General features: G+C 37.1%; 1 protein-coding gene and 3 long non-coding RNA genes across 10 annotated transcripts in view; 1 reads left to right on the top strand and 3 right to left on the bottom strand.

Annotated features, from left to right (window-relative positions):
• LOC6739559 overlaps positions 1-22,944 on the bottom strand; it is a 72,483-nt gene extending 49,539 nt beyond the window's left edge. Inside the window, exon 1 of one of the 3 annotated variants that reach the window (XM_044922633.1) lies at positions 22,365-22,944. In XM_044922633.1, the coding sequence (XP_044778568.1) occupies positions 22,365-22,621 (257 nt within the window). In that variant the 5' untranslated portion in view covers positions 22,622-22,944. The remainder of the gene's footprint in view (positions 1-22,364) is intronic. The other 2 variants (XM_039291399.2, XM_039291398.2) reach the window with 2 other exon arrangements.
• LOC27209248 lies at positions 524-1,775 on the bottom strand. Of its 4 annotated transcripts, XR_006541614.1 has the most exons (4): positions 1,505-1,762; positions 1,191-1,435; positions 944-1,127; positions 524-876 (listed from the first exon to the last, which is right to left on the bottom strand). It is a non-coding gene; the product is annotated as an uncharacterized LOC27209248 (long non-coding RNA). The 4 variants fall into 4 exon arrangements; XR_006541613.1 differs by having other exon boundaries at positions 539-1,127; positions 1,297-1,435; positions 1,505-1,775; XR_005543534.2 differs by having other exon boundaries at positions 552-1,127; positions 1,187-1,435; positions 1,505-1,757.
• Positions 8,220-19,147, bottom strand: LOC120284342. The gene is made up of 2 exons (XR_005543537.2): positions 19,044-19,147; positions 8,220-8,751 (listed from the first exon to the last, which is right to left on the bottom strand). It is a non-coding gene; the product is annotated as an uncharacterized LOC120284342 (long non-coding RNA).
• LOC120284341 lies at positions 18,313-19,206 on the top strand. Of its 2 annotated transcripts, XR_005543536.2 has the most exons (3): positions 18,713-18,872; positions 18,924-18,998; positions 19,141-19,206. It is a non-coding gene; the product is annotated as an uncharacterized LOC120284341 (long non-coding RNA). The 2 variants fall into 2 exon arrangements; XR_006541615.1 differs by lacking the exon at positions 19,141-19,206 and having other exon boundaries at positions 18,313-18,872; positions 18,924-18,993.
• Positions 22,945-25,956: the final 3,012 nt, after the last annotated feature.

Here is a 25,956-nt window from a genome sequence, read left to right as displayed (position 1 = left end):
GAATTTAGCATTGTAGCCTGCCTGGAAACAGCTTTGCTTAAAATTTCTACGAAATACTTCTTGCCCCTCTGCATACGAATCGACTCTGGTCCGGAGATTGTACTTCTTCTCGGAGTGCTTCGCTAACATGCATGCTTTCTTCCGCACTATTTCGAACGATTTTGGACGGTCAAATTTTAAGGTTCGGTCATCCAATAAGTTGAGCTGCCTCAACAAAGCGTGCGTAGATCCAAAAGAAATCATGCCTTGCCCGAAAACCACCATTAAGGAGAAGTCCCTAAGCTTGAGTGTACTGATGATCTCAACGCACAACTCATCTTATAGTTAGTTACATAGTTACATATTCAGGCATAGGCGACTACAATAAGGCATAGGATATGCATCTCTTTCGGTGAAGTTTTTCACCTTCTGACAGTCTGAACAAATTGTAACCTTTTCAGGTTCCGTTACCTTAACGATAGGAGATGAACAAGAACTGTTCAACAAGAACTTATCCATACCTACATCAATAGAATGTGATATAAGGTTGGTCTTACCGAGACCTTCTTGGCTGAACGAAGCAATTAAAGCAATTAGCAATATTCTTTAGTTTAGACTTATCTACATCGGACAATCTGTGCTGATATACTTTGACATTACCATCATTCTCAGTTGCATCTAACTCAGATATGATCAGACTTTTGGAAATAAATCATAAAGCTCCCAGAAATGTATTCCCAAATATAAATCTTGTTTACCCGACGGTACTATGTAAATTTGAAACAACTTTTTTTTGTCATCGTATTCCACCTCTGTTTGTAAATGTCCTGGTATCCGCTGTGATCGGCCATCTGTCGTTTGTGCAACATTTTATTATTCGGTCATTGTTGCTTGGGTCTGGAGTGCATTCAAAGTGTTCTGTCTGAATTGCGACTTCGACATGCCGAGTTTATTGAACACTTACTACAACTTGGTTAGTATGCATTTGCAACTCCACAGCCGTAACAGAATACTCTCCTTTCATAATAAATAAGGAAAACGATTCGACATCAGCCTCACTTTCAGGTTCTACCTGAATTTCACATTCCTGACTAAATTCAGAAACTTCCCGTCTGAACCGTTTTACATCGGCCAAGAACGCAACGCACCTATGACAAATCTTATATTAATATATTAGTTAACAGGCGGCTGACCTTATCTGGTTCACCAACTCGGACGTGGTGATTCCTTGATAAGCGGGAGAGCCCGGTGCCAATAAGACTTGTCTTGAACTGCTTCCGGTTTCATTCCAAGTTTCGACCCTATCATCCTCATTACCTAGTGATCGGCGCGAAGAATTTTCACTCTGAGAATTGTCACTTCCACGTCTGGTGCTTGCTATACTGTCGGTTACTGATTTTGAATTAAATCGCCTCTGTAACCAGTAAACTTCTTAAATAACTTTGCAGATTAATCCCTTTATACCACGAAACCATGTAAAAAGAAGATACAGGCAGAGTCTAATAAAAGCACAACTTCCACTTACATATTCGGAAAGCCACTATAAGATACTCTACAGGCGAAAAAATATGCCCAGACAGAGAGTTCAAGTGCGTCCATGGTCACTAGTTCGAGGAGTTCATACGGACAGGCGGACCTTAAATATCTTCGGAGCTTTACATGTTTGCTTAGCGATATCTTACGCTTTCTTTCGTTTGATGAGTTGTGTCTTTAAAGAGTGATGCTTTCAAAAGATCGGTTTAAGTTTTTCAGATGAAGAATGAATATGTCAAGTCAATTTTCAATGTCTACTATTTCCGATTTTTTTAGGTTAGGATAGGTTATTATAATGTTATTAAAAAATTAATAATATTATTTTTTTTAATGTGTGACATTGGTTCACATTGACATTGCATATATACATTGACCGGCATATAAATAAAATCGTAAAAATCTAAGAGCGCTTGTGTCCAAGACCGAATGCACGCGAATCCATGGGAACTAACTCCAAAAGCTAATTGGGATTCTAAAGTCCAAAGTCCATATTCAAAAAGCTCGAGACCGAGGCTTGAACGTCTATCAGTCTAAATCAATAAGTCAAGTTCAGTTTGAGACCTAAATAAAAATGGTTGGTGTTCTTCAAAATAAAGATTTGTAATTATTCAGTTAAATAAAAATATATTTTTTTACATGGAATGTTGCGAACTTGTAATATATTTCATTAAAAACTTGTCCATTATTGTCGTGGTAAGGGGCTCTAGGCTGTTTTAAATAAGTTATTTAGTTGCTAGCGGTGTTATACCAGGCAGATGTAGCTTAAGTTACCAAGGTTGTCGTGCTTTAGATGTTTTGGATTAAATAGTCCTTCGTGTTAGTTGTGACCCTATTGCAACTTTTTTAAATATTCAGAAAAAGTTTTCAATGTTTAATATTAAAAGGCTCTTTTCCTTAAGATTTTGAGTGGGTATTGTGGGAACCGGTGCGAGAGGAACTGGAGAGCGACCCTCCCCCAAACACTGAAATAGGCAAACGCTCACTCACTGAGATAGAACCTGAGAGCGAACAGTAGCCTGAGAGCAATAGTCTTCTGAGAGTTGGCAAAGGATGAACAAAAGTTGTATTAGAAACCACGTGTTTGGGTATTCAATATAAGACATCTAATATTATACAAAACTGTTGAGTTATTACAGGTATTTATCATTTCAATACCCTTATTAAAGTTATCATTAACGAGACTAGACAGCCGTGTACCGTAGTGTGTAACAGGGAAAAGGAATATCAATACCCGAGTCGATCTGACCCTTTCCGTCCACTTGTCGGTCCGTATGATTTCAGGAAGATCGAGATCGCAGGAACCATAGAAGCCGGAGAAATTCAGTATACAGTTTAAAGAGACATAGACGCAGCGTAAGTTTGTTAATTCACGCCCACTCTAGCGCCCACAAACCGCCCAAAACTGCCACGGCCACACATTTCTTTTCTCACTTTATTAACCAATATCTATCGATATCCCAGAAATAATTATGAAATTTCGCGTTCGCATTTCCTTGACTCGACTAAAGCATTCATTCTTGTTTCAAAATTTAGTTTCATTGGTCTATATTCTGTTTTTACAAAATTCCAGATTTCCCCATCATTAATGATATTTTTAATAGATTTATTATAGTCTGGAAGTCTGGAAAGTAGTGTCACTTTTTAGATACCGGGGTGTATACTTTCATGTGTTGAGTAATAATGAATTCCTTGAATTCAGCGTAAGAGTTAATATAATTAAGTTCAATTATAGTTTTTAAAATTGTTACGTTACTGCTTGGGATAATATTTTAATGATACCCATTTTGAAAAAAGTCACCGACATTATCTATGTAAACATGATTTTAAATTTAGTGAAAAATTTTATTATGTCGACTTGGTTTATAGAATCTATTAAAATGATATATATGTTTATCAGTCATTTGATTATAGTTTTCGTTACATTCTGATGCACTGTGAATTGTTGCTGCTGTTGAAATATTTTCTTTTTTATTTACCATATTTTCTTAATTGTTACGCGAGATAAAGGGTCTGCTACATAATTTAGTTTTCCTTTCAAATATTATATTTTAAAGTTGTACTTACTAAGTTTAATTCGCCAAAGCTGTATTTTCATATTAGGTTCCTTAATATTTATAAGCAATATTTATTTACTCGTCTCGATGTCTACCGTTGTTGCTTATATATTGTATATTATATATATGTTATATATTATGAACGTTGGATGCGCTTGTTGAGTCGACTTTGATTAGGCTTGCGCGGTGATGACCGGCTCGTGTGATCTCCAAAAATTCACTAGCTCACGCACTCAGTGGCAATGTGAACAAGACGAGCGCCGGCTCTCTTCACAACGCAACAATGCATACTTTGCTTTCGTCTCGCCGCAAATCGATCGATAACCCTCACCTAATCTAATATATAACCATCCTTTTCTTAGTGTTTCCCTTTTCATCTGTAGCTTTTTTATAGACTACCCAAACCGGATTATTGTAAGGTGACGACAACATCTGTTAGCAACGATAACATCTGTGCTAAATAGATAAATTAGGCATATACGCTTGACGATGTTGCAACCATGTAACGATTTTACTGTAAATTTATTTTCTACTGGCATTATGGCTGTATGTATTTTTCGAAGCCGCAGTGTTAATCAAAAGTTTTATGGTTCTCACTGCTATCTTTCTTTCTATGTATGCTGGGAATTTGTGGCTTAAAAATGAGAAATTAGTTCGTCCCCAAATTACTCAACCTCAGTTTCTGCCTCCTGTTGATAATCGTCGGTGTCTTCCTCTCCGCTGTTTTGGCCCTGTAAACCTTGTCCTGCCACTAATTGGTCTTTTTGATGCTTGTGCGTAGCCAACATGTCCCTGAGTCTGACCTGTTGAGGCTGCTGTTCAGCTGGCAAAAAATTTTGTTGCTAAGATGGCCAAGAATTTAGTTGTTGGGGTGGCCAAATTCTAAGTCGGGAATGGAGCTTGTCCAAAATTGACAGTTCTTCTAGAGCGCATGGATACATCAGGATTTGTTAACTGGACTGGATCTTGCCTTTCCTGGTTACCATATGTAGGCACCTGGCACTTGATAAAATATGGGTTTTTGTTTTGTAGGGGAGTTATTGAACTACTATCCCTATCACTGTGCCTTTGGTCGGTTTGCTGACCTCTTTTAGAATAATTAAGGCTGAATTGGTAATGGTCATGGTCGGATTCGACTACTTGCGCTAAAGCGAGAGCAGTTGTTAAAGCTCTGGGACTTTTTGCAAAAAGAGTATCGCCCAACGATTTCTTTGCTCCTTACACCCTATACGTTTCGAATGTCATTGTTGTCCTGTTGGTAAGTAGGGTCAGTTATTTCTTGACTCCATCACAGAACTCAGTAAGAGTCACGTGACCATGGGTAATCATTGCTTTCAAATGTAACGGAGTATTAAAAGAAACCAATACCAACCAATCGTGCTTGCGCGGTGATGACCAGCGCGTATGATCTCAAAAAATCCACTAGCACTAGCGCATGTACAGATAGAGTTCTTAACTCTGAAGCTCGATCGACAAAAAATATCAAATTACAGAATTAAAAAAAAAAAAAACTTGCTAACTACCCAAGGCTATAGAGTTAGGCTTACGACTATATTTTCTATTTCATAAATTTCTGCTGGGTTACCTTATACATCTCGTTTTGTTTATATTGTAAACTATCATCGTGGTATTATTCATTGCTCTCAATGTCTTGCAATAACAATAATCTAACTCGTGTTGATGGTAACTGTTATCTGTCTGCATGCTTGTTTGTCCGCTGCCTTCTTTAAAACTATTATTCGACACTCTTGGTTGTTGAGGACGTTGATAGTATTTTCGGGTGTCGCTTTGCCAGTCGCGATTTAAGCCTGCTTTCATTATACAAATTCTGATCTGATCGAGTTGCTGTTGTCTATACGGAAAAGGTTGTTTATTGTTATTGTGACTGATTGTTTCTATTTGGTCTTTAGATCTGCGTGGGACTTATGAAAGGATTAAAGGGGATAACGAATTGTTAATTGGTGTGAGAGTGTGTTGTTTTTTTATATTAGTAGTTGTATTAGTGTTTGAGTTAAGTTTTTTTGGGTCTTCATAGAGTCCTTTTTGACCTTCAAATGTCAAGCCTAGGTCAAGCTAGGGTCATGAGCAACCTATCAGGGATTGAGCGTTATTATAATACCCGTTACTCGTAGAGTAAAAGGGTATACTATATTCGTTAGAAAGTATGTAACAGGCAGAATAAAGCGTTTCCGACCATGTAAAGTATACATATTCTTAATCAGGATCAATAGCCGAGTTGATCTAGCCATGTCCGTCTGTCCGTATGTACGTCGAGATATTAGGAACTATAAAAGGATAGAAGGTTGAGATTCAGCATACAGATTCTAGAGACAAAGACGCAGCGCAAGTTTGTTGACCCATGTGGCCACGCCCACAAGCAGCGCAAAACTCGCCTAAAAACCACGCCCACACTTTTGAAAAATGTGTTCATATTTTTTCAAATTTTTAATAGTCCAAAACAGCCACGCCCACATTGTTGAAAAATTTTTCAATATTTTTATAATTTTATTAGACTTATAAATTTCTAGCGATTGGCAAAAACCCTTTTTGCCACGCCCACTCTAATGCCATTAAGCCGCCGAGTTTTATTCCCCAATATCTATCGAAAACCCAGAAAATTGGTAAAATTTCGCGTTTGCATTCACTAGCTGAGTAACGGATATCTTATAGTCGGGAAACTCGGCTATAAAGTCATTTTTTCTTGTTTTTATTGCGATAAATTATTTTGGTTGTTTTCTGTCTAACTTTTTAATATTAATAGCTGACTGGTCTTTTTGTTCACAAATTGTTCACGAAATTTACATAACTTACCTTTTTTATAAAATTTAGATAATTATACCTTTGTAGGATGTTCAAAACAAACGTCACAAAAGTTCCTCCATGGCGGTTTGTGATTTAAATTCGACGATGAGGGCTTCCCTCGTTGTGAAATTCTAGTTGACAGACCCTCTCGGTATCTCGGCATCGAACTACAGATGGCTCCAAAAATTACTGCTTTCTGTCGGGTATGGCTTATTGGGTATAGGCTTAGCAGGTATTCAATTCGTCTGATAAACGAACTACGTCTGTTTGGCTCTCCAGAGAACTGCGGCACTTGGCGAATTTGTCGAAGATGTTGGGATATATTTTCAACGGATAATGCCATTTTAGTTTTTGTAGCTTTAGTTTAGGTTTGTAGCGGTCACACTTGTATTTGTTTAAGAGGGCTTCGATTCTTGTTCACAAACTGCTACAGGATGTCGATATATTATTTTTACCTTAGTCGCGGTCTCAATTTGCAAAGCGGGTGATTAAATAAGGTATTTGATATAATAAGGTCACCCATAGTCTTGGGAGGATACCGATTGAGCACTTTTAATTGTAAAAACTACCGATTCACTTTGTTGCGGAAAATTCGCGTGCACAATCTAATAAATAACTTGGTCAGGCTGGGTACACATTCACTTTATTGTCAAAGAACTATGGATTTATAACGAGTTTTTTTTCGGTATCCCACCAGATGCGCCAATCAAATATTAAGGTATTCAATAAAATAAAAAACAAGCTATAGTCAAGTTTCGCGACTATCAGATACCCTTTACTCAGCTGATGTAAATGCGAACGAGCAATTTCATTTTTTTTTTCAGGAATATAGTTACAATATCTATAGTTACAAAATTTAACAATTGTTCAAAAGTGTGTCAGTTTTAGGCGGCTTGTAGGCGAAAGAGTGGGCGTGGCGAAAAGTGTTACGGCAAATCGATAGAAATTTACAGTACTAAAAAAAATATGAAAAAATATCCAACAATTTTTTAAAAATGTGGGTGTGGCAAAAAATTGTTTGGCAAAACGGACAAATTTACAAGACTAATAAAATTATAAAAAAATATCCAAAAAAATTTTTAAAAATGTGGGCGTGGAAGTGTTGGGCTGTTTTATACCGTTAGAGCGGGCGTGGCAAATCGATAGAAATTTACAAGAGTAATAAAAATTTGAAAAGTTACCAACACATTTTTCAAAAGTGTGGGCTTGGCAGTTTTTTCCGGTTTGTTAACGTTATAGTTGGCATGGCAACATGGGTCAATAAACTTGCGTTGCGTCTTTGTTTCTAGAATCTGTATGCTGAATCCCTTCAGTCTTTATAGTTCCTGAGATCTCGACGTTCATACGGACAGACGGTCAAAGCTAGATCGACTCGGATCACGCAACTTAAATTGTCTATAAAGAAGACGAAAGAAAAAAAACAAATATCGTTACTGAACTAATAGACTTCTACTCTTCGGAGTACTGCTATTAGTTAGTTACAGTATGGCTCTGTACCCACCCTACCATGAAACTTCTAGTGCCGAATGCGAAGACTCCCGTATTCGAATTCTTTTCTTATTGTTAGGGGAAATATTAAACAAATGATCAAACTTCCATTTTACAATTGATATATTCCATAACAAGATTCAGAAATTTCTTTAAATTAGTTTTTTATCCACACTCTCAAATATACATACTCAGCTTTGTCTACCAACTAACTAACTAACAGTGTTGTTGCGAATCAAAATGACGTGCGAATGTAGGTAAGTAGTAATACATACAACTCCTACAGTATATTTGAGTAATTGGTACTGTTTCTGGGAAGACAACTAATAAGCCACCACTTATAAAAAGAAACACGCTCAATGGTTGTATTAATATATATTTATGCTCAGTTTTATTCGGATAAGCAGACTGACTTAGCGAAAGCTTGGCCTAGACATATATACCTATGGGCATACGATAGATGAATAGATAATGCGACAGCTTCAGTGAGAGAAGAAAGAAGGGAGAAAAGAAATGGGCAGAGCGGCTGGTTTCGCGACGGCTCTCATGATTAGACCCGTAGCTGTACGGACTATAGCTACTCTTATGACGCCGTCCCACCGGGTATGACTTTCTGGAGGCGCTCCAGCCTCCATCTCGACGGCGGAATGTTGTTCTCTTTCACGAAAACTATGCTTCCAAATCGTATTGACGCTCCACTTGCTCCTTTCTTGCAGTAGGGACAAGTATGGGCAGCTTCATCTTTTCCAGAAGTGTTGTTGGATCTGGGTCACCTGATGCCATCTGCTGGGGCGGCCTTCGCGAAGAAGAGTGATGTCGGGCTCAGGTAATTTTATAAAGTTTGAACCCTTTAGGATTTGCGACGGCGTTAGCACCTCAAGGCTTTCAGGATTTTCTGAAATTGGACAGAGTGGACGGGAGTTAAGGATGGCAGAAATCTCATAGGCAAGAGTTCTTAATTCTTCGATGGCTAAGGTGAAATCATCGACGACTCTGTAGATGTGAAATTTAGCTAACTTAACAGCAGCCTCCCACCGAAGTGCGGGGCACGCGGAGGGATGAACTTCGATCCCATCAGCTATGCAGGTCGAAGGTATGAATGCCGTGTGAAGTTCGATCAAAAATAGCTTTCGTAGTTCGGTACGCTCGCGCTTTGCACCGCCAAAGCTTGTAGCATTGTCACTTCAAATGGTACCCGGGCTGCCTCGAGGACTGAGGAATCTGTTCAGCGCTGCGATAAAAGAATCCGTTGTGAGATACTAGAGAACGTCCAAATGTGCTGCCTACGTAGAAAAGCAACGCCTGTGGCCCTACATGTCAATTTTTCTGATAATAAACAATGAGTGCCTTGGTGACTGGATGATCCTTTGGTAAAAGTATTGGATGCCTTCTATCGTAGTTAAAACTGCGTTCGGAAGTCTCCCACCGACTGTAAGTAACCCATCGGAACCGATTATAGGCCTTAGCGAAGCCAGATTGCTTTTCTGTGGAACCAGCTTACCCTGGCTCAGAAATCCACACCCTTTTGCCAAGTGGACCTTCTGAATGCTCCTCAGAAGGAGCAAGCTGAAATGATCTCCTCCACTGAAAGTCGACCATTTAATTGCGTAAACTTGGCTCTGCAATTTGAAATGAAACGATGAATATATGCAAATACGCGCTGCAACTTATCGAAAGAGTTGAGGAATTTTAAGTTTGATGAATTGTCTATGCAAACGGTTCCACTTAGAGCCGCAGAGCAAATCCTTTACTGCATGCAACAGGGACGGCTAATTCGAAGAGCTTTGCGAAAGCTCGTCGGGGTACATCTTCGCGAAGTCTGCCATTTAAACCCGTCGGAACGTGATGCCATGTTATGTCTTTGCCATCTCCTGCATTTTAGCGATTCTGTTTGATACGTATACGTTGAACTCCGTCCCAGGATGGCAAATCCACGCCAACACAATAGACAAGTCTGACCGACAATGTAAGGCGCAATCGTAATCTATAGATTCCTTGACGTTTACGATTAGCTCAGCCCATAAAAGCACTGCGGAAAGCTATAATCTTGAAATGGTTAAGGCCCTTAGTGGAGCTTCTCTTGACTTGGCACAAAGCAGATGGACTTTAGATTCTCCATAAGTCTTCGATCGCAAGTATAAGCACGCTTCATAAGCTGATATGCTAGTATCGCAGAATCCATGCAACTCAACGGAAGCCCTTGGATGCTTTATGAATCGTGGAAAGTTTAAGTTCTGTCAACTCCCCCCTGACGGAAAAATTGGCTCTGGCAATGCGTCATCGCAATCCACGTTTGCACTCCGTAGAGATCGCAGAAAGATCTCAGCTTTTGTGGCAATTGGGGTTATTAGATCAAGTTGAATGCAATCCACTTGGTTTGTCGATGATTGGACGGTATTTGAGAAAAAAAAAATAGAAGCTTATCTGAACCCGGATCCCAGACTAAACGCATTGCTTTGGCGACATCCGATTCATCAGGGAATTTAAATAACTGCTCCTTGTCGCAGTCAGACTTTTCTTCCAGGGCTGCTGACTCCTTCGAACACCATTTACGGATTGAAAAGTGGCCACGCGTCAGTAGTTCCTTCACCTGACGAAGAATTTCTATTACCTCCTCAACTGAGTAGGCTAAGCTGTATCCTTGTACCAGTTCTTAAATTAATTTATAATTAATATAATTAATTTATAATAAGTATAAACCAAGTAGGGCCAGAACTTAAGGACAACGTAATACATTCGTTATGCCAATTTGTAACAAGAGGTCGCGTGGTTAGATGTTTTTAAAATCCAATCCTATCGCATACTCATTCATTTATCCTATTACAATCCAGACAATTCCATGACAGAAATCCTGTTTTTCATATGTAATTTTCATATTTTCCCTTAAATAATGTTGGAACAACATAAGATGATCATGTCTATTCAACTGTGCAAACGGTTCGTCTGCCACTGCAGGGTATTTAGCAATTAAAACAGGCTTTCATGGCTTATCATATTTAGACCATTTAATACTGAAATGATGACCATTCCTTAATACACAACTAATTGCATGCATTGTATCCATTGTTCTTTGATTTGATGTGAAATATCGCTTTACCCTTTCTGACGCATTCGATGTGGGTAATAGATTGCTGTGTATATATGCTTTATTTCAAAATTAATTACAAATTATTTTAGTTCATTGGCTTTAAACTGTAAACCATTATTACTGACTAGTATTACCGGAAATCCAAATATATGGAATATATTATTTCGCAAATACTCTTCAATGGCTTTAGCCATTCTTTCTTTCTGTTTCGCTTGCCAATAAAATTTACTCAGATGATTTAAAACTTCGAGGTCGAGGACTAAGGATGTCTAAGTAAAGGAGCTGAAATGGTCGTTGCTATTGATATTGATTACACTTAAAAGCAGCTAAACCATCATCCTGTTGAGTTTTTTTTGTACACAAATCCATTACCACAGATGTGAAATCTGGGTATTTATATATTTATTATCAACTGTAAATGTTATGGGTCTTTAAAGGAATCGGGTGTTAAATCTATTTCCGGACCACAACTGTCTAATAACGCAATCTCCCCTGCATACATACGAGATTAAGCATCTGTTACTATATGATCACGACCTTTACGATGGCTTACTCCTCAAACTGGCGTGGTCAGTACTATAATAAGCAGTCTGGGCGAAGCAGTCTGGGTTGTGAAGCACTGGAACTTAAGTTTCAGCTTATCAAAAGAGTAAAATTCAAAAACTCTCTAACAGGCTCTGCAATACTTGCAAAGTAGATTACTTACTCAGTAAATTCTACCTTGGATGGCTCTGTTGCAAGACCACCTTGACCGATAACATATCACAAATATTTAATCTCAGTTACACAAAATTGGCTTTTGTTTAGATACAGAGTTCAATTTCGCTTCCGAAATTGTTCACCCAGACACACAAATCAGCAAGGTATCCGAAAATTGAAGTCATCCATCGTTTGAGGTGCATTACAAAGGTCAAATGACAATACCAAAAACTGTTAAAGAAGTCGACCTGGTCTCGTAAAAGCTACAATGCCTCTTGACGATTTTTCTAGCGGCACTTTTCAATAGCGTATTTCAAATCGATTTTTGAAATATGTAATGTTTGCTTTAGGCAGTAGGAATAAAATACCGTCAATGTTTGTCAAAGGTTATGCTTCTTTTTTGGTGCAGTCATTTATCCTGCGAGGATCTAAGCATAACTCTATTTTACTTTATTTCTCTATAAGGCCTAATGCAACCATTAAATCGATTTCTGCCTATAATAGAGTTTCAACTTTAGGTGAGACTAGATAAAATCTTTGGTTGACAGCTGATACTTGTCCATTGTCCAAAAGCATATAAATTCTGTGCATATGTCAGATTGCGTTTTGTATTTAATCTTTTCTCCGTCTGTTCTGTTTGTGCTACTAAAAGTAGTTCTTTCTGAAAATAATTTCTAAACAAATATTATTCCTGCACCGATAAACTTTTCTCGAAACCTGGATTCGTTTTCCGCACTGTCACCGGGCTCTTTTCATATTTCAGCCATTGTGCTTCAAGGGGGAAGCATTGCTCTCAAGGGTACCCCAATACGTTTTGCGCCATTTCTTTGCAATATATACTCACGCCACATGCAACATTTCTTGTCTAATCTCAAATAACAGATTCCAGGTAAGCATTTCTACTAACTAAGCATCTTCTATAGTCATTGACATTTGGGAAGCCATGGCCATAATAGCATCTCGTTTATCTTCTAAAATATCAAATTCATTTCAATAGTTCGTATACCCGTTACTTGTAGAGTAAAAGGGAATACTAGATTCGTTGAAAAGTATGTAACAAAAGGAAGCGTTTCCGACTATATAAAGTATATATAATCTTGATCAGGATAAAAAAGCCTAGTCAATCTAGCCATGTCCGTCTGTCCGTACGAAAATCGAGATCTCAGGAACTTTGAAAAGATAGAAGGTTGAGATGCAAATGAAAAGAATCATTTCAAGAAGGCTAGAGGTGATAACAAAAAGAAAAAGACAGAATTATATAGTTGACTTCCCCGACTATCAGATACCCGTTACCCAGCTCGTGGAAATGTGAACTCGAAGTTTCATATTTTTCTGGGATATCGATAGATATTGGGGAATAAAATGAGAAAAAACTTGTTTCAAATTGTTCAAAAGTGTGGGCGAGACCGCTTTGGCGGCTTTGGGGCGTTAGAGTGGGCGTGGCGAATAGCAACTCTATAATTCTTAAGTATACACGATTAGTATTAGTCTTTATATGTTTGTAAATTTTAAAACAAAATAAATAATTCATTTTTGTCCGATACAGCAGCAGACATTTCCTTCATTAACAAAAATTCTGATGTATTCAAAGAAATTCAAAAGGAAAATATTGTTAACATACAAATTGAACACGGTATAATCAGGTACAAACAGATAAATAAATAATACCTTATAATTTCAATCTAGTAACATAAAATTTTACAATACATTGCGATAGAATAATTGGTCTGGATTTAAAAAAAAATTTTAATTGCAAACTAGATTGTGAACCATTGGATCATTAGTGAATACTTCGACCCAACAATTCAAAATATCCAATTCATGTTCCAATACAATTAATTTCTGGCAATAATTCAATACTATTACGAGCAAGATCCGCAGTTTTCCGAGCATTAGAATTGAACTGTACTGAAGATAGTGTTTTGATTCCAAACCAGGAAATTACACCTGGTATATAAGTGTTAAACACAGTAGAAACATCCAAAGATACGTTTGTCCGGTTACTGAATACAGCAAGAACCGACCAATTGATTAACCTAAACAATTTATAACACGAATCACTTTCAAATTACGAAGTTATCCAAACTAACAGTGATTCGAAAAAAGAAGAAGTCATGGCTCAACTGAGAAGAAATTTTCCGTCACTAGTTATATCCCAATTAAGTGAATTATGCGCAAAATACAGCGATGTATTCAGACTTGAAACCGAATCAATAACAACAAGCAATTAAAAAAATTAAGACTTAAGGATAAAGAACCATGGATATATTAAAAACTAAAGCATAGCCATCAAAAAGAAAATAAGAAACTAGTGGGAAAATTAATACAAGGTAATATCAGTGAACTAAAGACACTAGAATAAAATATGAGAGCTTACATTGAGGAAGGGTGTTACAGATAGCACTGTAATCGCGAACACATAACATGTATCGATAGTACATACAGGAGTCGCAATCGAATAAATATCTTTCCATACGCATATACTCAATCAAAGCGGACCTGTTTTTACTCAAGCGGGAATAATCTTCAATAATTATTATTATTATTATTATGGACCGATTCAATGCGGTCCCAGTGAACTGCGTATTGTGGACTCCAATGGGGTGATCCATACTCAAAAATCGGACGGAAATAAATAATGTTGTGGTCCTGTAAGGATCATCAAGTTCCATTGACCACCTTATTATAAAACCAAGCACACCCCTGGTCTTATTGACAATAGTCGAAATATGGTCAGAAAATTTAAGTTTAGGGTCCATCCATCAAGATCATTAAACCGTATTATTCTATCCAAAGAGCGCCCCTTAATGTGTAAGACGTGTATATTGAGTTGACACGACGAAAGGTCATAACTTTACACTTGGAGCCATTTAAGTTTATTATGTTATCACGGCACCATATTTGAAAGCTATCTAGATCGGATTGTAAGTCCAAATGTCAAGAAATGTCCTAATGCTGGAAGCATAATTTAATATCGTCCGCGTAACTAAGTACACTCGAATGATTTATTACTAAGGAAAGGGCGTTTATATATATCGATAAATAATAATAGAAAGCTTAGAACTTGAAGATCATTTTTGAAGCCCTGTATTACTAAGAAAGTAAGCTCCAAAAGGTTAGTGGTTGTTGATCTGCGTTTCATAAAATCTTTCTGACATGCTGATATAATTGACCTACAAAGGTACTGCAAATGAGAAGTGATAACATTTTCAAAAAGCTGAGAGATAGCCGACAATTTAGACACTCCCCTGTAATTGCTTGCATCCACCTTTTTATGGAGATCGCAAAGGACTCTTTCAATATATTGGGGAGATGTGAAGGTTCCTTAGATGAGGTAAACAGTTTCAGAAGAGCCTTACACACGGCGTCCGCACAGAATCTAAACACACAGCCAGGGATTCCGTCGGGACTTGGCGAATAGACACGCGTAAAACGCTGAAGATCGTAAAGGATCAGGGGTTTGTTTAAAGTGTGATAAAATATTAAACTCGACTTTGATATCATATATGGTGTTAACGAAAAAAATAAAAACTGTTACCGAACCTGTGCGAACTGGAACTTACAACGGCTTTAATAGTTCTTGTAACTCTGAACATTAGGCACGGTGGAGACCTGATGATCATTTGGTAGTGGCTGCGGGCGTTCCCCTTAGGCAGCTTACCACCAGCGGCGTTCTTGACAGCTTAAGGCTATCAGAGCTCGACGAAAACAATCCTAGCTACATCAAAATTGTTGATCAGTCCTTTCAAGGCACCTTAGGCTTGGCGCATAAACGATTTCATCTCGTTCGCAAGCTAGGTAATAGTATTTTAGATTTGGGCACATAGCTAGGTCATCACTTTCTGCCGTTAAAACCAGCGCACTTAGTGTGCACCATTTTAGCACAAAGCCAAGAAGTCATTGTTGCTCAGGTTTTATAATCTGGCTGCATTTGTTTTGAAAGCAGACAACATTAGTTTGAAGTGTATGCGATTGCTTATATCTAATGACTACTGTACTCCAGTACGGCTTTACAGAATAGCAGCCAAAACATTGTAACACTTTGTTGCTGGACTTCAATCCAAGTGTTATATGATCATCGATTTCTGAATGGTCAGCATTCTTACGCTGTCCAGCTACAGCCATACACATGAATGTCATACACACACACAACATGCCATATATATATATAAGCTATGATAAATTATATACATTATAGTTAACAATGAAAATCACACGGTTATAACAACGTTTCGGCTTCTTTCAAACAACTTTTGTCTTTTCTACGCGGCTTATCAAGCGGGTATCTCGGCTGAATTTCACACACCGAACCTTGTCTTTTCTCTCTTGTCACTCTCTTTTATACTGATGTCGCGAATCCTGCTGGTCTGCTGTCGCTTCTCTTGCTGCTATGCTTAAATTCTGGTGATTTCCTTTTTTTGCTACTCTTGTCGCCTTCTTGCTTGGACCCTGCTTTTCTCCTCTCTTACATATAGATTGCAGCCTCTGTATTCAGCAACAGCGCAACCCATCAATTTAAGGCTTTGTTTTAAGCAAGTTATTATAATAAATTCATTATTATTATAAATTCATTCAATAAAAATTCAGAGAAGCGAACAGTAGAGTCGTAGTAGGATGGAAGCGCACAGGATCTTAAAAAGACATTGACTACAACTCGATCAGAGGCAGTAAAGTAGTCGACTGCCATCTATGCAGACTTCCCTTAATCTGGATTCCAACGCAACTTCCAATGGAGACGACCACAAACAACAAATGCAGCAGAACCGCCATCTTCTGCAATAAGTCGCAGTAAGTTGAGTGGTATGTGTGGAAAAAGAAGCGGTGTGGTACATCGCCTTAAAAATGGAAAGGCAACGTTTCTAAATTTATTAAACAATGAAAACATACCTAGGAATACATCGGTGAAGCTTTACACTGAGCTCGAACATGTAAAAAATTTACTATCGAAAAGAAAGTCACAGAAAGAAGACGCGCAATTCAATTCAATCACCGGAGGAGAAGAAGATTCCGGCGCTAGAAAAGAAGTGCCCAGACGAAAAAGTTGTCCATTTGGCGCGTGACCTGTAAAGTCACGTAAAAATGTAGGCAAGGATTTTTGTAAAAAAAAAAACGCAAAAATTGAGCATATGAACGATAGCCGAATAAGTAAGTCGGTTGAAAATATCGGTTCAGGATATTCATACCCAAATATGGGTTTAATAGATTCCAAAACGGTGGACTCCACGGTGGACAACGGTGGACACCGCAAACGTAATTAATGAAGTAGAGGTGGAAGCACCCGATTATAAAAATAGTAATATTTTATTAGGAATAATTATTATTTGAATGCTATATATGCATTCACGAAAATATACAAGACACACAATAAGTGTCTAAAACCGAAATATGTATATCGGTAGAGCAAACGACCTAGACAATATCTAGACATATATATAGTAAATAAAACAACACAAAAGAAATATTAAACAAATGTTGAACATGTCAAATAAATAAATATACAAATAAAATAAGCATTTTTTTATACACACAAAACATTTATACAAGATATCTTTTAATCAGTATAAATTCCCAAAAGGTATGGAATGGGTAGAATTGTCAAGGGAAATTAACAGACAAATTTTATAGAGCATATAAATGCATTAATAAAGAGACTGTAATAATACCCTATCTGTTAGTAAACCATATATAGACGCTAGTAACAAAGTATAATCAATTAGTCGACATTGTCGATAAATACAAGGATAGCCTTACATCAGATTATAAGAATCAGTGACAAAAATTGTTACTTTCTCTAATAATATATAAAGAAACATTGCTATTATAAGATATATAGATATAAATATTTCCAATGATTTTCTACCGCATGCTAAATTTACAGAAAGTAAGTTTGCAGAACTAGACGAATCACACTCTATAATTCACACTGAATCAGACAGTGATAGTGATTTAAAGTCTATAGTCGAGGAAGACAAAATGTCTATTACACCGACTGAATTTTCCAAACTAGCCATATTAAAATTTGATAAGTTTCATAAATTCTCCGACTTTAGTAGATTCGATGGTACATTTGAAAAATTAAAGTAACAAAACAAATCTTAAATTTTTTCCGATACAGCAACAGACATTTCCTTGATTCAAGAAAATTCTGATGTATTCAAAGAAATTCAAAAGGTTGAGGCACAAAAAGATAGGTAAATAATACCTTATAATTTCCATCTAGTAACCAATTTTCCAATACCTTGCGATGGAATAATTGGTCTGGATTTAAAAAAAAAATTTAATTGCAAACTAGATTGTGAGCCATGTGATGATTAGTTAATACTTCGACCCAACCATTTACAATAAAGAACCATGGATATATTAAAAACTACAGTATAGCCATCAGAAAGTAAGTAAGAAACTAGTGGGAAAATGAATACAAGATAATATCATTGAACCCTCTGTTATAGACAAAAATAAATAAAAAACTGTTATCCGAAAAATTTCAACTTCCTAGAATTGATGACTTTTTGGATCAACTAGACGAAGCATTTTTCATGCCTTGACTTAATGTCAGGTTTTTACCAAAATTAAATTGAAGAGAGTTCATGAGATACAATGTCATTTCCAACGAGCAATGGCTCATATTGCTTCACGCGACCATCTTTTGGGTTAAATAGCTGGGTTAAATAGCCTAATTCATCGCAGAGAATGATGACAATAGCATTTTCAGGTTCAGAACCTTCCAAGGATTCCTTTATATGGACGACTTTATTGTCATTGGATGTTCAGAGCAACACATGACCAAAAACCTAAACAATGTCTTCGAACTGTGTAGGAAAAATAATCTGAGCTTAACTTTTATTCCAGTAACGTTTTCAAAAAATAATATTATTTTCCCGATGTTCTTATACTAAAGTTTGTTGTACAGAATATCGCCTTTCTCAACCAATTTTATAAGAAGTCTCTTTCTCAGGTTCCAATGCGGATGTATTTTCGCTTTACCAAAACTTTCATAGCCATAATCCTATTGATAGTCTTTCCAGTCTATATTCGGCTAGTATTAAATTAAATAGGAGTAGGTTATATAGGTTACTTATATGGTCTTGCCAAATAAAGCTGGAAAACCATCGATGGCACTATCGATACTATCGATGGTTTTAAGTTTTTTCAAACCATCGATGCTTTTCGAAAACAATCGAACAATCCGCACTGGATTCATTAACACTTTGATACAGCGAGAGAGATATGTAAGTTTGGTAAATTTTATGCGGAATGGAAATTATAGTTTTCTTTTTCAGATTATAGAAAAGAAATAACTATTTGAGAAGATTGGTGGTGTTGGAAGAGGTTGGAGATGGATAAATTCTTGAAAAGTAAGTACTTTTAATGCAAACATTCAAACAGACTCGTTCGCGTACAATGTGCATATGTGTATTTATATACATATAGCCACAAAATATTCATTTACACGTGTTTCAAATTTATACTTAGTAACCAATATGTTCTTGATTTCAGACCCTTTAACAACTGTGGATAACACGACTCCAAAATTGGATCACTTAAAACGTGCAGGTCCCGAATATCTGGAGGCTGAAAAGTTCCTTCCACTAGTTTTGAAGTTTTTTGGATAAATAAATAAGGTAGTATCGATTGTAACAGACAACGACGCGTCTATGAAAGAAGCGTGAGAATTAATGATGATAATAACTGAAACATTTACCTTCTGTCTCGCATACTATTAATGTGTTAGTGCAAGATCTCCTGAAAATAGATTCTATAGTGCCCTTACTAGCAAGGTGTAAGAGAATCGTATCGTTTTTCAAATCGAGTTCAAAAAGAAACTTAAAAATGCACAAACTTCTGAACATATTGGAATAGCGCGTACTATATGATTCAACGGATTATTTTAGTAAATGACTCGATTTCTGCAGTGCTTCTAAACTCAACCAAAGCTCCCAGTCCATTATCAGCGGACAAAATGATCGTTCTGGATGAGATATGTCAAGTTCTAGCTCCGTTTCACAGACTGCGCTTGAACGATTGCCAGAGCGTTTCTCGCATTACGAAACTCGGACTGTTACTAGAATTGCTACATTACTGGATCCCAGATTTAAAAAGGACGGATTTTTGTTTTCATCGAGCTCAGAGCAAGCCGCGAAAGCTTTGCAGTTAGAGTTATTTTCAAGTTTGTCCCGAGTTCCTTCCACACGTGATATTTCAACACCACCAGACACTCCACAAGAAAAAAAAACAGTTTCTTTACGTTTTTAGAAACGAAAATTTCAAATAAAGTTCACTCGGAACTAAAATATTTTGAATAAATATTTTGAATACTGTGTTAATTTAAATAATAGTTACATTGAAGCAAATAAAACGTTTTTGTTTTTGTTTAAAAAATGCATTTTAATTGCTTTGCAGGCCCTTCTGCATATTTCTAAAGGGCTACTGTAATATGTTTTTTTTTATTCTGTAAGGGTATATGAACTTCGGTTCACGTTAAATTATAGTTCCATTTTTTTGTTTTTTAAGACTATCGATGTTTTCTTCGAAAACCATTAAAACCATCGATAGTGCCAACCAGCTCTATTGCCAAATCGGTAGTTTCTGTAGACGTTTTCCCTTACAGGTTCTTTTTAGGACATCTCGACCTGTTTAGTCAGAAACAAAGATTATTTAATGGACTAGCACCTCTACAACATAATTATATTGCTTCTTTAAACCCATTTTGCCTTTCCGTAAAATTAATTTCCATTTTCCCGCTATTTAGTACTGATTTTAGTTATCACTTGCGGGACCTTAAACAGCCTCTGTATCTTCCTGGTGAGGGCGTGACAAATTTAGAAATTTACAAGATTAATAAAAACATAAAAAAAATATCTAAACAATTTTCAAAAGTGTGAATCTGACCGGTTTGGCGGCGTTGTGCGCGTTGCAGATCGCAATCGTGGGCGTGGGAAAATAAAACTTCCGCTCTGTCTATGTTTCTAGAATATGTATGCTGAATTTTAATCCTTTACCTTTTATAGTTCTTGAGATCGATACGTTTATAAAGAAAGTCGGAAATGTCCAGATCAATTCGGCTATTGATCCTGATCAAGAATATATATACTTTATATGGTCAGAAACGCTTACTTCTGCCTCTTACATACTTTTCAACGAATCTAGTATTCCATTTTACTCTACGAGAAACGGGTATAAAAACCGGTGCTGTGGTTTTCGAATTCGTTTGAATTTTTCGATTTGTAAAACGGGCATTTTTGTCTGAGCGAAATGAAAAGTAAATGGCTTTTTTATATCAAATCAGATCTTATTTACTAAGGGGAAAAAAATAGTTTACTCAGTGGTCTATTGACGTTTATTCCACATCACCTCAATCAAGATCATCATCATTCTGCCACTTAGTTATTTTATAACAAAGGTATTTTTGTCTCCACCTCAGATTTGACATACAACATTTTGCCGTCGGCACAAAAATTTTCCTTAAACCCATTATATTCGGAAAAAGTCAGCTGGGTAATGGACAAATTTTTCCAATAAGCCCTATCGAGTTCAAAGGAACGTTTGGGAAAACCAGATGAAAAGCCGAAACGCGCATTAATATAATCTTTCTAATCACGAGGATGTTGGAAAATTAAGGAAGAAGACAGCTCTGATACATTGCGCCCTGTAATTGCATAACCACTAATTTAAGGTTCAAGTATTACGAAAAAAGCCTTTCATAAGCCAAAACATAAGAGAGAATGCTATAGTCGACTTCCCCGACTATCAAATACCCGTTACTCAGCCAGTGTGAATGCAAACGCTAAATTTAATCATTTTTCTGGGACTCGATAGATATTAGAGACTAAAAAAAGAAAAAATTTAAAAATTGTTCTCAAAGTGTGGGCGTGACCTTTTGTTGCGTTTTGTTGGTGAAAGGAGGGGCGTGGCGAAAGTGTTTTTGGTATACATATAAAAATTGGCAAGACAAACACTAAAACGAAGAAAAATCTAAACATTTTTCAAAAGTGTGGTTGCGGCAGTTTTGGGCGGTGTAAGGGCTTCGAGTGGGCGTGGCAATAATTTTTTTGGCAAATCGATAGAAACCGCCCATCGCACCTATTCAATTTATTATATAATATTTTTTTAGTTTAAGACAACATGCTACAATATATTTTATGCAACCACTGTAAATATACACAAGAGTTGACTGCGTAAAGATGATATAACTCATTCCTATTGTTAGTTTGTAGGTTTTTGTAATGTGAGTTTTATTTGTTGCTTTTTTTATTAAAAACGAACATGGAATTGAATGCGAAAATGCTGTGACTTTCATAATATAATAAATAAAATAAAAAGAAATTTAACTGTTACTTCTCATAAAATCGAATTGTAAGTAATACTGAAAAAATGGAGCGTCCCAACCAGAAGAAGAATCCGCTAAGCCTTTTGATTGCCGTATTTTTTATCCCCTTTGGTACGGTCCCCTTTGCCTGATATGCTTGCACATCAAAACAGGGTATTACAAAAAATTAATCCTTATTATTAGTAATTTATACATATATAATATATATATATAATATATAATAATATAATAGATATATATATATATATATATATACTCAAATAAAACCAATAATAATGCATATAATCGTCATTATTAAAATACTTTAAATATAAATACAATTCTCGCTGTGTAATTATTAGTTAACCATTGTGCAACCAGAAACTGTTTTATTTACAACAATATAATTTCTTACCTGATCTGTATGTTTCCGTATCTCGTTGAATTTTTTGATTTTGTAACAGTTTTAAAATTTGTGTTTGCACTAGCTCCACCACCAAAATAGCTGGCACTTGTACGAGGCAAACGATGATTTACGTTTCCATTTCCTGCTAGAGTTCGCGAGGTACCACTAGCGCTAGTAGCGTGGGCGTATTTATAAGAAATGTGTATAAAGTAATAGCACGTTACTACCAGAGCCATTCGGCTGATCTTTTTTCGAAGTGCCACCATGGCTTTAAGATATTTTAGTATCTGCCTATTAATGTAGATTTGTTTGAAACGGAGTCCAAACAGCTCCCGTTTAATCGCACAATGTAAACATTTATTGTTTTGATTATTTATTACATGTCTCTTAATTATATAAAATATTCAAATTAACTATTTCCTTGCAATATTTTACAGTTAATCTCTGATTTTTTTGCAGCAAACGATCGCGACAGCGAAAATAGAAAATTTTTAATAGTGGAACCAACAATCAACCACGAGCAACTATTATCCAACATGCCCAGAAACACACCACAGTGATAGATACTTAGGAACTTGTTTACTATGTTTAAAAGTGAGAGTTGCTTTTCTGTTTATCATAAAGACACACAAGCAGTCTACAGATATATGTGCATTTATTTTGTTGTACTCAATAGTCCATAAGACAGACTTAGCGTTCAACAAATTGAAGAATTATTTACAACTGTGTATCTCACCGAATCCTTTATTTAAAGAAAGTAAACAATACATATCTTCTATTCAAGTGGGAACCCAGTTGGAAGTTTGCAAACAATTAAAAAATAGTACTTTCAAATGGGATAAAGGCGAAGTTTGCAAATTACTAATCTCATAAAATAAGTTTCTTTCGAGTACAAATTTACGTTTCTCAGCACGCAGCTGCTTCAGATATTTTACCCTTTTGATTTCAAATACATACCAACATGAACTTCCATATTCATATCGAAATAGATTTCATTTACTTTTTATACCCGTTACTCGTTAAGTAAAACAGGCAGAAGAAAGCATTTGCGATTATATTAAGTACATTCTTCATCAGAATCAAAGGCAATGTCCGTCTCCCCGTATGAATGAAACGATGTCAGGATCTATAAAATCTAGAATCTTGAGATTAAGCATGCATACATAGACGCAGCGCAAGTTTGTTTCAAAATATTACCACGCTCAGAACCCGCCCAAAATTGCCACGTCCACACTTTTGAATGTTTTGATATTTATTCATATTTTTATTAGCCGCCCAAGGCTGCCACGCCCAAACTTTTAAATTTTTTTTCTTTGTTTTGTTTGTCTTTCCAATTTTTATCGGTGTACCAAAAACACGCCCCTCCTTACACCAGCAAAAAGACCAAAACAACCGTAATTTGAAAAAAAATTTCATTTTATTCCCCCATATCTATCGATATCCCAGAAAATTAATGAAATTTCGAATTCGCATACTAGTACTAATACTAGCTGAGTAACGGGTATCTGATAGTTGGGGAACTCGACTTTAGCAGTCTCTCTTGTTATACCCGTTCTCGTAAAATAAGAGGGTGTACTAGATTCGTTGAAAAGTATGTATTAGGCAGAAGGAAGCGTTTCCGACAATATAAAGTATATATATTCCTGATCAGAATCAATGGCCGAGTCGATCCAGCCATGTCCGTCTGTCCGTATTGACGTGGACAGGAAAGCTTAAAGGTTGAGCTTAAAGGTTAACCATACAGATTCTAGAGACAAAGACGCAATGCAAGTTTGTTGACCCATGTTGCCTGAGTTCTGAATTTTGGGACTAATTTCACAATGTTTTGACTATAAATCATGTGTACCACGTTGTAAATATATATTTCATAGCTTCAAAGCGATCGGAATTTATTTTTGGGTTCGTCGAAACCAGTGCACTTCGGTCCAGAATTCGTTTTTTTGGCATAAAGTCTAAATTTGTATGTCAATATATCGTCCTTAAGCAATTATTTTCTAAAAGAAAATATATTATATAAATAAAAAACACAAACAAAATTGACCGAAAGCTTCACTAAATCTTTTTATGAGCTTTGAAAGGTGCAGTGTTAAACAACTGATTAAGAGAAGGCAATTCCCGCCAAATGATTAGCTTTGCATCTGGTACGATTGTTAATACGCATCCATAAATTATAGTAAAATATGAAAAATAAAAGCCAAGGTATGTTGTTTTTAACGTATGTAGCTAATAATGTGTGGCGCCCAGACTGAAGCCCGGTCTGGCATCACGGCGAAAACAGGTACTAACGCCAAGACCTTTCCTGGAGGACGATATCTTCTGATATCGTCAGACTGGCCACACTGGAACTTCAACGCCGCGCGCAACAAGCTTACTTTAATCTAAACAATAAGATATTGCACTAAGTAATTAAATAAAGTGGTAACTACATAAGTTACTATATTGGTGACCCCGCAATAAGCAAAATGCAGAACACCGGAGATTGTTTGCCTGCACCGCCAACTTCGCCTGACTCTGGTGAAATTCAACGCGGCAACAGCGCAGGCACCGTTATTCCTGTCGTCGAGTCCGTTGCCACCATCAAGCTACCGCCATTTTGGAAGCAAAATGTGCGGTTATGGTTCGTGCAGATCGAAGCGCAATTTCAATGCAGCCGCATTTCTTCAGATAACACGCGCTACTACCATTTAATCAGTGCTTTGGATGCTGATATAATGACGGAAGTATCTGATGTTCTGGCGCAACCCTCGGAAGTAAACAAATACGAGCACCTGAAGGAGATTATTATCAAGAGATTTACGGAGTCGCCGGACAGACAGTTGCAGCGCGCTTTACTGGAGCTTGACCTTGGGGACAAGAAGCCCTCGCAGCTCCTTCGGCAAATGACAACACTTGCTGATGGTCGCGCGTCTGCAGACGTCTTGCGAGTCCGCTGGCTCTCTCAGCTACCGCAGCACGTACAACGTGGCTTGAAGCTCCTACGCTCAGCAACTTTGGAAGAGGAAACTGCACTCGCTGACGATCTCATGGAAGAGGAATCGGGTTCTTTTGTCATGGCTGCTGGGCCCTCCTCGGCACAATTCAGAGGTAACACCCGCGAATACGCGCCGGCTGCTGGCACAAGTGTCGTGGACGACTTGAAACGCGACATCGCTGCCATCAAGGCCTCTTTAACTCTTCTGCAGAACATGCAGCCTCCCAGCCATTCTCGCTCAGCCGATCGCAACCGGCAGCAACTCCGAGCACCACGTGTCTGCTTTTATCATGCCAAATTCGGACCTAATGCACGAAAATGCTCCTCGCCCTGTGCCTGGGTGCCACAGCAGGGAAACTAAAGAAGCTGTCATCTGTTCAGGCGACTGGTGACAGCAGACCTCCAAGCACTCGCCTCTCAAAGGAGTACCGACTTCACATAATCGATCGTAATACCCACATAAAATTCCTTATCGACTCCGGATCAGTCATCTCACTTATACCTGTTTCGATAATCAAGGGATTGCATCGTCGCAAAGACGACTTCAAACTCTATGCGGCCAACACGTCTATAATTGATACCTACGGCACGCTAAATCTAACTTTTGGTCTCAACCTACGGCGTAACTTC

Source organism: Drosophila simulans, chromosome 2R (assembly GCF_016746395.2).
Source record: "Drosophila simulans strain w501 chromosome 2R, Prin_Dsim_3.1, whole genome shotgun sequence".
In the NCBI taxonomy this organism is placed as follows: domain Eukaryota; kingdom Metazoa; phylum Arthropoda; class Insecta; order Diptera; family Drosophilidae; genus Drosophila; species Drosophila simulans.
The sequence above is the reverse complement of the archived record's forward strand: the minus strand, read 5'-3'. Positions and strand labels throughout refer to the sequence as shown.